Source organism: Mya arenaria, chromosome 13 (genome assembly GCF_026914265.1).
Source record: "Mya arenaria isolate MELC-2E11 chromosome 13, ASM2691426v1".
Taxonomy (NCBI): Eukaryota; Metazoa; Mollusca; class Bivalvia; order Myida; family Myidae; genus Mya; species Mya arenaria.
The window spans coordinates 20,741,431-20,755,428 of NC_069134.1; the positions used below are offsets into that span (position 1 = coordinate 20,741,431).

The window sequence follows — 13,998 nt, forward strand, 5'->3', positions numbered from 1 at the left end:
AGTTGTAAGAAAATAATTTGAATTGACATCAAGAAATACAATGAAATTTGCCTTGATAATAATCAAAATCTACTTCTAACCTGCACGTGCAGAGATATTGTTTCCGTCGAAGGTAACTTCTTTACCCGCTGCAAGATCTAAGGTTGATTGCACAACTACTTTTTGGAACTCGGCCGCATCCATGGTATCATACAGCAGATAATAATCGCAGATGATGCTACCAATCCTGTCCAAGTAAATGAATATTGCATCTTTTAACACCAGAAATCAATATCAAAGCCTAATAACATTATTTAGTGTACGAAATTATATTCAATCCCATGCAACGGCAGTATTGTGCAAACATTCTGTACATCAGAAGTCAGCTGTTATTGATTTTTATCAGGTGAATTGGGAGATTTAAACAGAGGCTGGGCCTGGTAACAAAATATGATATCCAACAAGGTTATAAACATGCTTTTACCATAGTAATAAGCGGGGTGTCTGTGACAGTCCATACCAATTTCTTTAAGGAAATTTTCATACTAATAACCTTTAACCATTTCTTAATATTTGTTGTCATACCTTATATCCTGTATATACACCGAGAAATTCTTTGATGTGTACTCGTTATAGAACAGAGTGAGCTGGAAAGAAAGTCCGAATTCAACACTAAAATTAACATAAGTTACTTTGTGGGTAGTGTTTCAATAAGAATAGATAATATAATTTAGTATCGTTCTACAAAAAAAAGAACAAACAAATAAAAAGTACTCACCGCTGTCCACACCTTTCTTTCAACAATGTTATATGTCATAGAGACGTTTAAATTGGTTTCATTTGGAAGCTCTAACTGAAGAGTAACGCTCATCGTGCCGCTTTGCGACATATTATCTGGAACGATACATCTAGAGTTACTGCCAATCTAGCAGAACTATTTGGATCATTCAAAGCATCTGGACAAGTCACATAATGCCATTCATAAACTGGTCAGATTGTTAAGCTTACCGAGGGAGCCTGCTTTGGTTGTGGTTTCCGACGAATCTATGCAGACAAAAAAGAAAAATAATATGCTATTGTGAACATTTAGCTACACTTTACAGTAAATTCGTATTAACAAGCATTTCTTTAATTGTCATGGTAGCGAATCTTATCTTCATCACCAAGATGTTGTTAAGGAGTTCATTAAACATATAGACCTTAACATAATTTACCGATAACACAATTCTGGCCGTCCAGTACAAAGCCTCGAAAACAACTGCATTCATAAGAACCAACTGTATTATGACAGCCAGTGTTTGCACGGAGGTTGCAGTTGTTTCCATGGCTACATTCATTTATGTCTTCATCACAGGTCTCCCCCGTCCATCCTTCTTTGCAAGAACATTCTCCGGTAGCTTTGTCACATGGTCTAGCGGTGTTGTTTGCGTTGCATTGGCAGCCATTTGTGCAGTTTATACCATACGTATAATCGTTGCAAGCTAATGTTATAAAAAGGAGTTTGGTTTGCATATTATTAGGTTATTAATATAGCGACATAAAGAATGGTAAATATTACATTAATGGTTTGAAATATCTACCGATAAATGATCGTGGCGTACTCGTCTAATTATGATAAAATTGAATGTTTAATATAACAACGGTCCATATACAAACATTCATTTGTGTCAGTAGAAAAAGGTCAGCACTAAAGAAAAACATACCATTTAACATTAAGCGCCAAATATGAACTTTTAACGTTTAAAATTCAAACCGTATTAATATCCATCATTTCTATTCAACGGCTGCCATAAAGCTTTAACTTACGTGTACAGTTATTGCCATCCCCGAACTGTCCTGCTTTACAGGAACAGTAATACGATCCTTCCGTGTTCATGCAGATGTGTAAACAACCGTGATCTTTTAAAACCGTGCACTCGTTAATGTCTGAAAGAAAATATTCATAATGAATAAGAACATTGCCTTTAAACACTATTTTGCTTTTGCGGAGTAACTAACAGGGTCTGATGTTAAAGGGGCGTATCTTAAGGGAGAAAACTTTTGACGTGCGCCCCTCGCTCAGAACCGAAATGTATATGGTGTAAGATGTTGACACGGGGGTTTAGAGACATCTTAACTTTTAAGTCCGAAATGATACACTTTTGGCGTATTTTCTCTTTTCTTCCTGCTATATTTAAATTAAAAATAAACATAGACAATTCTAAGGGGGACGCCAGGTGTTCCACCAACCCGGCGCCCCCCTGGATCCGCTAGAGAATAATTACTTCCCACAATTATGTTATTGAAACTAAAGGGACACACACAGTACACTTGCAGTCGAACATTACACGATAATCATATTTAACTGCACAATGGGACACATGCAACCTCACAATACAACAGTGACAGGTTACATATACATTTAATATGTTCAATATGTATTACCAATTTATTTATAGTCTCAATTACAACGATACTGCTGTTTTCATATGTTTATGTATTCTCAGCCCCCCCCTCTCTCTCTCTCCCCCCCCCCCCCCCCCCCTCTCTCTCTCTCTCCCCCCTCTCTCTCTCACAGAGATACGACAGCAATGTACACGCACGCTTGGAATAGGCACATGATGGAATTAAACCGGATTTATTAGTTACCTTCACAAACACCGTCAACTTCGTAATACCCCGTCGGACACTGGCACACATATGATCCAGGCTTGTTTACACACATCGCATTTGGTTTGTCCAGGCAGAGTGTACTGCCATCTGTACACTCATTTACATCGGATGTACAGTTTTCACCCATCCATCCCTAAGAGCGGTACAGTATTATTAGCTACAGGTTTCTTTCATTACATATAAAGTTTTTTAGAAGTATAGTATAAACTACCGTTTATTCCTTTTTCTATGCACTTTTGTAACTTCCATACTATTTAATCCAAATTGCGGAGTAATAAAAATTGTAATGGAAACTATTTCAATGTGCATAACTTTACCTTATATGTGTAGATTTGTTTGATAATAAATGTTAACGTACCGCCGAACAGATGCAGGCACCATTAACATTGTTACAGGATATGGCATTACTTTTATTACAGTTGTCACACGCAGACGTGCAATCCACACCAAACTGAAATCCTTCACAAGCTACAAAGAAACATCATTTCACATTGTCATTAAAACGCAGACATACCTCGGTAAGCACATTATGTATAACTGTCCACAGCTGGACAACAGTATTATTATACAGTCGTTAAAGGCTATCAGGTTACGCATACCTTTGCATGTCTGTCCGGCCTTTGCAAACCCCCTGTCACAATCACAAGTGTATGAACCATTCGTATTTACGCAGTAGGAATTGACGGGGCACGAAACCACCTCACATTCATTTATATCCACCGAACATTGGTCTCCCTTCCAACCTCGCATACATGTACAGGTTCCATTTATTCTGTCACACAATTCCGTGTTTTCAGAAATACATTTGCATTGTTCTGCACAATTCAGTCCATACGTACCGGGTTTGCAATCTAAAAGATAGTAAATTGTACATTTTCGAGCTAAAACTCTGTGTATGAATTTATTCTAATACAAAAATTAAGGAAGAGCCAATGAAATAAACTATTGTATTTAAACACACATGATGGCCATTGTAAATTGGTTTAACATATGAAATAAGACAAAAGTTAATTAATACCTGAGCAACTTATACCGTCGTTTTCAAGAAAGAAACCTTCCTCGCATATGCAGGTAAAAGAGCCATGTGTATTCTCGCAGTCCTGGTCACATGGGTTTCTGCCACATTCGTCAATATCTGGTTTCAAACATAGAGGGTCAATTTCATTTTTAAAAAAAAATCAAAGAAGACATTTATTCAACCTCACGTGTGGTTACAGGACATTCGACAACATACCTTTACAAATATTGTTTCTGTCTTCCTCAAAACCTTTTCTGCATAAACACTTAGCAACTCCCTCGAACATCATACAAGTTGCGTTATAGTTCTCACATTCGGTGATATTGAATTCGTGACATTCAGGTGATGCTTAAAGCAACAATATATTTATGTATTTTTCTTTAAACAAGTATATAAATCATATATTCACGTTTTACTTTAAAGAAGTACTAAACAACTGTACATCAAACAACCGGCATCAAAAGATAAACGTCTAAGTGAACTAAAAGTAAGTATTTACGATACAATTACGCATGCCATATTATATTAAAATAGATAGATTTTCAAGAAATAAAACAATCTTAGGTGTGCTCATGTTTTCTTAATATTCCATTCAAGAATGTGGTTTGTACATTATACTACTATTTTAGGTACTGGGTTTGGCGATGTAGATTTCATTGTATTATTGGAATAATTGCGATAGGTATGGTGGGATGTGCACAAAGTGTGTTTATAATATTTGTCCTTAACATATCATCATTGTATGGAGTTTCATGAAACAACCAACGATTAGCTGCGTAGCTGGACATCAGAAATTCCAGAATAAGAGGACGTACGTAGGTTCAAACGGTGTATATTCATATTCTAAGGCACCATTTAGAAAAAAAACAACAACTGTTAAGCTTACGCAAACATTTCCGTCTGTCCGATAAATCCAGTTTGAAGCCAAATTTGCAGGTACACCTGTAGCTACCGATGGTGTTTATACAGTTATGGTCGCATTGTGACACAGCCGCACACTCGTCCACATCTGAAGTAAATACAAGTTTTAGTAAACGTATACTGAGAGTAACGAGGAAAAGGAACATGTACTGACACTCTAGTAAAATAACAAAAACTGTATCATTGCAAAAAGTCAAAGTTGAGGAAATTGGCATACCAACACATGCTGAATTGTCAGGTTTAAATCCCTCACTGCACTCACAAATGTAGCTTCCTGGGGTATTTCGACACGTCTGTTCACATGCAGGTTTACCGCTATCAGCACATTCGTCAATGTCTGCACACGAATAAGTACCAATGTATAGAATAGAACGTTTATTTACCAAAATGCCATAGTCTTCTAAAGATCTAATAAAATACAATTCACAAGTAATTTCTGATAGTCTGCAATACACGTTTGTTTACAAATGCAGGTCTCTGACTCCCACAAATATCAATACTGCTATTCTCATACCCCAACAGGAGAGAAAAGGCGAAAGAAAACGAAACATTTTAATCGTGTTATATAGTATCACACCCAAAGAGTGTTATATACCTAAGCATACACCAGATGTATTCGAATATCCAGGAGAACATCTGCATTCAAAGCTTCCAGGTGTATTTACACATGTAATGTTTCCATCGGGACATACAGGCAGAGATCGTTCGCATTCATTAAGATCAAGGTCACAGTCATCTCCGAACCAACCGTTCTCACATATACATCCTGTTAAATTTAATTAAGTGAAATCAAAACTTAAAAGTAAGATTATAACAAACGTTGTTAGCGCATCAATTTGGACACATATGCTAACAAGAATCCACACGATGATTTATTTTACCTTCGTTTGTGCTTTTATGTGATCATCGAAATGTCTTTCAACAACTTAAGTCAATTTAAATTTTATTTATTTGTTCACATTTTAATGTTTACCTTTAACTGGATCACAATTTCCATGAAAACATTGACACTGGTTTCCGCAATTAGCTCCGTAATGGTATTCATCGCATGCTTAATAAGAAACGTTATTCGTATAAGCATTGGATTAGCAAATGTAGTAGCCAAATGATATGTTTTGATTTTACAGAGAAGTGTATGACTTTGGACATGCTACTCTTGTGTCGCCAATTGAGGTCAAAGGCGTTATTTGATACTAATAGATTAATATATTATATATATTGTGATAGAAATAATGTTTATCTTTTAAAGCAAACACTTACCTGAGCATGTTCTTAGGTCATTTTCTAGCTTCATACCCTCAGGACATTTACACTGATATGATCCTTTGGTATTGTAACAGACCGAAGATTTACTGCAGTCGTTTGCGGTTGGGTCAGAACATTCATCAATATCTAAAGCCAAAACAGGTCTATGTATTATGATTTTATAACCATGTGAAGATAGTTATACACCTTTGTGACCACCATTAAAACAGGTCCATGTATTATGATTTTATAACCATGCAAAGACAGTTATACACCTTTGTGACCAACATCATATATAAATCAAATACTCTTAAGTAAATTACAATGCATTACAATCCAGTGATAGAGTTAAACAATTATGACATGTTCAAAAAAAGATTCAATGCAATAACTTGACACGCTAAGTAACAAACTAGATCAAACCGTTGCATGTGATCTTCAAATGGAAACTTAACCAGTTCGAGCTCAGGTTTCAGACAGCAACAACAAGAAAACAATCAGTGTTTCAAAAAACAAAACTCCAAAAATGCAGTTATTCAAAATATATTTTGCTTTCATTAGAACCCCAAACCTAAAGTATAATTTAGGTATAATGTAATCACAAATAATGGTTATTATCTGAAAATGTTTCTCCTACCGTCGCAGCTCTCTCCATCATTTGCAAGCACATACCCAGCTCTACACTGACACTTCGCTTCTTCCGTGCTTCTATCAATGACGCAGAAGTGCTGGCATTTAAGGTGGCTGATTTGCCTGCATGGGTTTTCAACTGGAAACAATGTCAACAATGTTCATTTATTTATTTGGGAATACAACACAAGCATACGGCCTGAAAAGTATCAAAAATGGGTTAGAACTGGAACACAAGACTGCATGTTAAATTAATTATTGATAATCGCAACGGTCATGGACTTTTAATTCAAAACCATTTATAAAAGTGAAAGAAAACGCCTTAAATTCACGTTACATACTTTCTGCGCAGTTGGTCCGATCGTCCAAAAGTTTATAGCCGAAATTGCAAAAGCATTGATAGAAACCATTCGTGTTAGCGCAGATATGAGCACAGTCACCTTGCACGTTTGTACATTCATCTATATCTGAAAATAAAGACATAAGGAAGAAAAATATCAAATGCAGACAAAGTAAACAGTCAACATTGTATAACCAAATATTAACCTATTTAGTCATACTGCATTTACACATATTTACCTTGGCACGAATTTCTTCCTTGTTGCGTAAACCCAGTCGGACAAGAACAAGTAAAACCGCCGAAAGTATTGGTACATGTTTGTTCACAGTCGTTATACAAAGGATTGGAACACTCATCAATGTCTGCAATGGCAACCGAAACGATATTTTTATATTTAGTTACTTATTTGGAAATCTGCTTAAAAGTCATATCGTGACTCTGTTATATTAAAACCATTGATCCATTGCAAAAAATATGGAATCAGCCAAAGTTTCGTGCAAAGATTACTCAAAAAGTATGCATTCTGCAGATGCGCATGTTTTAAGATTAATGTTCCTCAGCAAAAAAGAGAATTTGTTTCAGGATACAAAATAAAATGAATCACTGTATATTGCTGACTCAGTAAGCTATTAAGTGTTCTACAATACAATTATTTAAAACAACTTGTCATCCAAAATAGTCGTAGCAGTTATTGATAATTGGTATTCCTACGGGCGTTTACATATATTTCCTTTGGCGCCTCTTCTTCAGGAAGCACTTAAGAAAAGAATAACGTAATGAACAATTATTACCTACGCATATTCCATTCGTTAACCTCAGTCCGACAGGACATTCGCACCTATAAGAGCCAATCGTGTTAAAGCATATTTTTCTTGCATCGTTGCAAATTGTTGGATTCAGAATACACTCGTCGATATCTTCTGAACAGGCATCACCTTGGTAACCCTCATTGCAAATGCACCCTTTCACTCTGTCACATTCGGATGTTCCTTCACCCGAACAACGACACATTTCCGAACAATTGTTTCCCCATGTTCCGTATGCGCATTCTTAAAAAGATAGAATAAAAAACAACAACGAACCAACAACAACAAAACATTGGTGTAAGGGTATGACCCACTGAAAGGACAAAACGAAATAAAAATCCCAAAACTATCTTTCTAGAGTCTTACCTTGACAAGTTCTGTCAGCAAGAAGTGAATATCCAGGATGACACGAGCAATTGTATCCGCCATTATAATTGCGACAAATCTGGGTACATATCCCTTGTTTACATTCGTCTATGTCTAATTGGTGTCAGAAAAAGACACATTGTTAACTTTAGTATCAAGTGAATTATGGCTCGGGATAGCAAAACGCACCTAAACTTCTACAATTTATCGAAGCTGAACTCAAAGAAAAGATGCAAATTATACCTATGTCATAAATCTTGAAACATAAAGAAAAAAAACCTTAAAGATAAGAACAAATATAACAACAATACAACCATGTAATAAATGCATTTCTTAAGTAAAACTTGCCTTCGCAGCTATGTGATGAATTATTGAAATCAAATCCTTTATCACAAAGACAATCTGGGTTACCATCTTTGTTTAAATAACACACAGACGAGTCCGGACAAGCCAACTTCTCACATTCTTGAACAGCGTCTGTAATGAGTCCGTAAACACGTATACTATAATTATATTGTACGGAATACAGATGAAACAAAGTATTGTACAACAGCAATAAAGCATGTTAAATATTGTCAATAAAACGTACCAGCAATACAACGGTCAGTGGTATCGTTGTACGTAAAGCCCTGGAAACAAGAGCAGTTGTAACCACCGTCCGTGTTAATGCACTGCTGTGGACAGTTATCTAGACCTTCGTCACACTCGTTAATGTCTGTTTGAAATAAAATGTATGGAAATAAAATTTCAGAAATGAATTTAAACAATTGCTTCTATTTTTAATCGTTGTCATTCATTTTGGTCAGAGTGCTTATGCATTTATTCTTTTCAATCAATCACATCTTCATTTCGATGCTGAGTGTTTTTATTTACATAACTTTTTCAAAACGTTCAAGTCACCTGTACAAGCAGTTAGATTTGATACGTCAATGCGGTATCCAATGTTACAACTGCAAACAAAACTTCCTTCTACATTGTTGCACAGGTCCTCACATGGGCTGCCCTCGCTGCATTCGTCAATATCTGAATAAAGACACGATGATACATTCCTGACTTTTTGTATAGTATTCTATTACAGCCAGTGTGTATACATATGTATGGATTTGTAAAATGTTAACTTGTTCATTTCACATGTATTTTGTTACGTAAGCGCCAGCAAAAGTCTGGGTCAACTGGAATATTTTTAAATGTTAAGTCTACATGTTTGTTTTACAATACTATGCAGCAAACTACGGGGACATATCCAGTAGCAAAACAAATAAGGATGACCCTAGTCAAAAGCACAAGGTCAAAACAAATTGGGCACTTGTAAGTTGTATAAGTGTACAGAATCAACCTGGTATTACACGAAAAGCAAGTTTGAGCAATGAAGAGGAATACAATGAATATGATAGAATAAACTATGTGAAGCGCACAATTATATCTTAATACTATCCTGAAGTAAACTAACCAACACATTTGTCATTCTCTTCGCTAAATCCATCGGGACATGCACCACACATATATGACGTGTTTAATGCTATTTGCTCGGAAACGTTTAAACGAATACACTCCTGACCTCGTAGACAAGGATCAGCACTGCATCCATCCTTAACATGCTCACAATCGGCACCTACAGCGGGATACAGATAAAATTATTAATACAAATCATTGCAAATATGTTGTTTCAAAAATAAGCTTATTTGCATGCATACCAACAGAACAAGAATTGTACTTTTCTGTGTAACTATTCGCTAAATGTTTCTTATATTAAGATATAAACATGTCATCTACGTGACCATATACTCGTACGCTGCACGCTTGGTAAACAAACATCAATGACAATAAGTCATAAATACTGCTATGTTTAAACTGATTGAATATAAAATGTTTAGGCTATATGCCAGAAGATGAATATTCACCCGCGAGGAAATTTACCACGCTTATAGTTTCTGTAAATGCTATTTTAATGAATATTATACCGAGTTCTGCCAATCACTGCGTTAAGGCGTTTAGAATGTATCATACAACACCTTTGATGATTAAAGCATTTCGCGTTCATCATTATGAAGGTATCATTATCATAGAGTACTTAGTGTAAATATGTAAATGTTTTTAAATAAAGATGCTTCGTTTAATAACTTATTCACTTTTATAGGTTTAGACAACGAAAAAAAGAGTTTCGTTTGAAATGTGAATTCAATACTTGTAACAATGTAAAAACATCAGCAAAAGTTCAAATACGATGAAAGAATAAAGTTCTATTCTGCTGGAAAGGTTTTGTGCCGTTTTTTTAGGGCTTCATCTGTCAGTTGTTGTTTGTTTGTTTTTCTCATAAAATTAAGCAAAATATCTCAATTTGAACAAAAACTAATATTGCTAATATAGAGTTTTGTAAACGGGTCTCTTTAAGACATAAATTGCACAGTTAGATCTTGTTCATTTTTTAATAGTAAAGGGGCATTTTGAGATAACTTACATTAGGTTTCTGATATTCCATACTTTCTTTAACTTGATATTATTTTAGTATGTAATAAATCATTTATTTACTTCATTATCAGATTGGAATATGACATATTTCATGGCAATACCCATTGAATACTCAATATGTACCGGACCTTACATTATGCTGCAGCGTAAATGATTTAATTATCATTTTTTTGTGCCGTTAGAAAATCATACTTCACGAAAATTCACCAGGGAGAGGTGGGCATTTTTGGCCCACAGATTAGTTATTTACGTACCTTCGTGCTGATCATCGCAAATGCATTGGGCGTACTTAAATGTGCTTGTCGCTCTCTCGTCGACCCTCGTTTCTTCAATACATTCACCATGACCATGGCATTTTGTGCATAGGAGTATCGTGACCGTTAAACCCTTCGTTTTGTTTGTTTCGACGTTTGTTGCTGTAATTCTAAATTCGTAAACAAGTGCAATTTCGATCAGCAAAAGATAAAATGGTCGTTATCACCCATCTTCTTTACATACACGCTTACAATAACGTTCAAGAGGCTATGCAGATGACTAAATGTGTTTAATAATAGTAGCTGTAATTGTGACACTTGCTTTACCTCAAATTAAACGGGTCAGGTGCATCTATGGTAAGAACGACGTCTCTTATTCTTCCAGTCGTCGGCAATGAGGCATACACAGAGTCGGCAATATCTTTAAATTGAACTGACACTGACGGATCTTCGCTTACCTCCACCGTACATGTAGCAGGTGTACCAAGACTCACAAATATTAGTCCACTACAACCGTTCAGTTCTGGTGTCACTTTTTCTGAGAAAAAAACACAACAAGACTCAAAGTTAGTAAACAACATTTCAAGTATAGGGCGCAACCTCAGTTTTAGATTATTTCTGACCAATGCATTCAAAGCGAACCTAAAGTATCTTTGTCATAAATTGCCTAAATAACAATTGTTTTAAACGCGATAAGCACCTGGTTCTTACAAAGTAAAAGCAAACTATACTACTTGGTATTTGCGAGTATCCGAAAACACTTGTTTTATTTGTCATCAATGTAATAAATGATAATTAAGGCAGAAAGTTACCAATTTCTGTTTTTTGTTCCTGTTGATCCTTGTCGTCAGCTAACGTTTGTTGTGCGATCAATTCATCCGTAAATACAAAGTCATATACACATTGCACATTTTCAGGGCCACCGCATGTACTTACAGCTTGTGCTTTAAGTGTTTCATTATGAAATTCATCCAAAAAGTATGGAATATAGCTGGAATTGTGGAAATCGGAATGGTTTTTTCCAAGTCTGTACACAAATGCAGAAGAGCTCCCGTCGATTTCCCCTACACGCACAAACATAAATTAAAGTTGTGAACAAGAAGTTCATTTTTGGGCTTCTTAGCCTATTCACTTTAAAGCAAACAGAAAACACACATATATATCGTAAGGAATAAAACCAATTGCATTTTAGACAAATTTAGTTAGTATACAAATTAACTTCACTGCAAATTCCAACAGCAAGAATAAAAACAAGGTTCATACCTAACAAATACTAAATGAGGGAAACACGACGTGGAAAAACAAAAAAGAAAAGTAATCAATATCAAATATATACGAATGATATGATAAACAGTTACATGACTTACATAGACTGGAATACGAAAATATTTCTCGTTCACTTGCGTTAAATGGAAAACCCGTTCCGTTTGGATAAACAAAGTCATTGTATGGATCCTCGTCATAATTTCCAAGCAAACCGAGCGGCTTACCTTTCAGTACTTTTGGAACCATTACGTTTATTGAAAGTAATTTAGCAGCGACTGTGATATTCATAAATATACCTTAAATTTAAATATGATTTAATATGAGTGCAATTGCTTCATGATAAACAATATTTTTATGAAATCCTCACACAAACTGCGATGTTGAAACTACACAGCATATTCAATGAAACAATTAGAGAAATACGTTATTATAATTTAAAACAAGAAATAACTTATCAGTCGAAAACATACAGAGACAAATAAGTACAGGTGTTTACATACCAATCCGCGAGAAAAGAACAGTTACAGATGTGTTCGCTTTTTGAATGATAATATTTCCATCTTTATAGGTAAAGTTGCTGGGTTGCAGTTTAAACTTTTTAGATAAGTCTTCTTTGTTGCCATAAATTGAAATATCTACAATAAGAAAGGAAATTTAACAGTGCACATAGCGGCAGAGGAAGGTTTTGTTAGCGGGGCCATCGTGTAACATTTTTTTAACAGAAATTGATGTTCAAATGGATTTTTTTTCTGCATAGCGCAATTCTAGGTAACAGTTAAAGTTATTTGTAGAAAAAATAACTTTTGACCATATACTAACATGTCAAGTTTGGGGACAAATCAATTGACATTTCATACATGCGTATAGATGCTATGCGTTTAAAATCAATAAAATGAACTGTGCATCTTATGCAGATTTTCAATGAACAAAAACTTCTTATTAATAGAAACACACCATCTCTTTCATCATTTAGTTCGACATGAACGCTTGCGTTTGTCTCCTTTTCGAATGCAGCAAATGCAGTGAAAACAGTTGCTGAGGAAAGTTTTCCATCTGCTTTGACCGGTCGTGCTGTTCTCCCTTGCATATCGAAGGTAATATTCTCTGTCCTCAGGCGAAAAAGGGTAAACTCTCCCAGCCCATTGAATGTGAAATTAAAGTTGTCCAACGTTCTGATGTGTGGATCGCCCCAACAAATGCCTGTAATGAAATTGAGTGCAGGTGTGTAAGGTTACATTGAATTCATGCCATCAACCTAAAAAATATATTAATGAAAAAATTGAACATGGACTACCACTAGAATTGGTGTCTTACCAAGATCAAATACCGGTAATAATTTGCATTTCCCCGTTGGATGAAGCTCATAGTATTTGTCACAGAAATCAGACTTAGAACAGCACCATTCCTTAGGTTTGATATCATTCTTTGTATTATCGCGCACTGAGACTTGCGGGTGCGAAATCATAAAACCGCCAGCTGTAGGCATATCTTCGTTAAACAACGTTGTTTCTTCATTGTAACAGCAACTCTGCAATCAAAAACGAAAGAGAAACATGTACTGGACTTTATGTGGTTTTAGTTCTTGGCTTATGGGCTTGTCCCTGTAGTTTCTAATGTATTATTATTATTATTATTATTATTATTATTATTATTATTATTATTATTATTATTATTATATAGTTTTAAGAATGTCCTACTTTGCCATATGTTCCTTGCGCCTCCCTATGCCACATATCATAACACACAGTACCATTTTGTTTTGTTTCGCTAGGACTCAAAAACGGATCGTTTTTTAAACTCGCCAAATCGCAGGGACAAAGAGGCATTGACGAAAACGAATCATAAAATCTGTCTTTATGATGCACATGTTTTTGGTACCATCTTATGCATTCAACAGCTCGATTCTCTACTGGTTTTTCATCATCAAATAGTTTTTGGAGAACTAATCCAGAGATTCCTGAAATGTCCATTACACGTAAAACAACCATTAAAATGCCATCCTATACTTAAATGTTTGTTAACAGCTGACCTGTATCTGATTTTCTATTGGAA

The 13,998-nt window shown here is 35.3% G+C and overlaps 1 protein-coding gene across 1 annotated transcript in view; it reads right to left on the minus strand.

Moving 5' to 3' along the window:
• Nucleotides 1-13,998, minus strand: part of LOC128215112 (uncharacterized) — a 34,487-nt gene that overhangs the window by 6,064 nt on the left and 14,425 nt on the right. Inside the window, exons 19-51 of the mRNA XM_052921834.1 lie at nucleotides 13,644-13,903; nucleotides 13,261-13,474; nucleotides 12,901-13,146; nucleotides 12,447-12,581; nucleotides 12,048-12,242; nucleotides 11,493-11,744; nucleotides 11,008-11,218; nucleotides 10,681-10,850; nucleotides 9,408-9,569; nucleotides 8,858-8,980; nucleotides 8,547-8,672; nucleotides 8,306-8,434; nucleotides 7,958-8,071; nucleotides 7,577-7,834; nucleotides 7,025-7,147; nucleotides 6,787-6,912; nucleotides 6,453-6,584; nucleotides 5,831-5,962; nucleotides 5,544-5,621; nucleotides 5,166-5,336; nucleotides 4,788-4,907; nucleotides 4,536-4,658; nucleotides 3,866-3,997; nucleotides 3,650-3,766; nucleotides 3,231-3,482; nucleotides 2,990-3,099; nucleotides 2,608-2,764; nucleotides 1,786-1,905; nucleotides 1,194-1,460; nucleotides 988-1,023; nucleotides 758-873; nucleotides 565-626; nucleotides 81-226 (exon numbers count right to left, since the gene is read on the minus strand). Of these exons, the coding sequence (XP_052777794.1) occupies nucleotides 81-226; nucleotides 565-626; nucleotides 758-873; nucleotides 988-1,023; nucleotides 1,194-1,460; nucleotides 1,786-1,905; nucleotides 2,608-2,764; nucleotides 2,990-3,099; nucleotides 3,231-3,482; nucleotides 3,650-3,766; nucleotides 3,866-3,997; nucleotides 4,536-4,658; nucleotides 4,788-4,907; nucleotides 5,166-5,336; nucleotides 5,544-5,621; nucleotides 5,831-5,962; nucleotides 6,453-6,584; nucleotides 6,787-6,912; nucleotides 7,025-7,147; nucleotides 7,577-7,834; nucleotides 7,958-8,071; nucleotides 8,306-8,434; nucleotides 8,547-8,672; nucleotides 8,858-8,980; nucleotides 9,408-9,569; nucleotides 10,681-10,850; nucleotides 11,008-11,218; nucleotides 11,493-11,744; nucleotides 12,048-12,242; nucleotides 12,447-12,581; nucleotides 12,901-13,146; nucleotides 13,261-13,474; nucleotides 13,644-13,903 (5,115 nt within the window). The remainder of the gene's footprint in view (nucleotides 1-80; nucleotides 227-564; nucleotides 627-757; nucleotides 874-987; nucleotides 1,024-1,193; nucleotides 1,461-1,785; nucleotides 1,906-2,607; nucleotides 2,765-2,989; nucleotides 3,100-3,230; nucleotides 3,483-3,649; nucleotides 3,767-3,865; nucleotides 3,998-4,535; nucleotides 4,659-4,787; nucleotides 4,908-5,165; nucleotides 5,337-5,543; nucleotides 5,622-5,830; nucleotides 5,963-6,452; nucleotides 6,585-6,786; nucleotides 6,913-7,024; nucleotides 7,148-7,576; nucleotides 7,835-7,957; nucleotides 8,072-8,305; nucleotides 8,435-8,546; nucleotides 8,673-8,857; nucleotides 8,981-9,407; nucleotides 9,570-10,680; nucleotides 10,851-11,007; nucleotides 11,219-11,492; nucleotides 11,745-12,047; nucleotides 12,243-12,446; nucleotides 12,582-12,900; nucleotides 13,147-13,260; nucleotides 13,475-13,643; nucleotides 13,904-13,998) is intronic.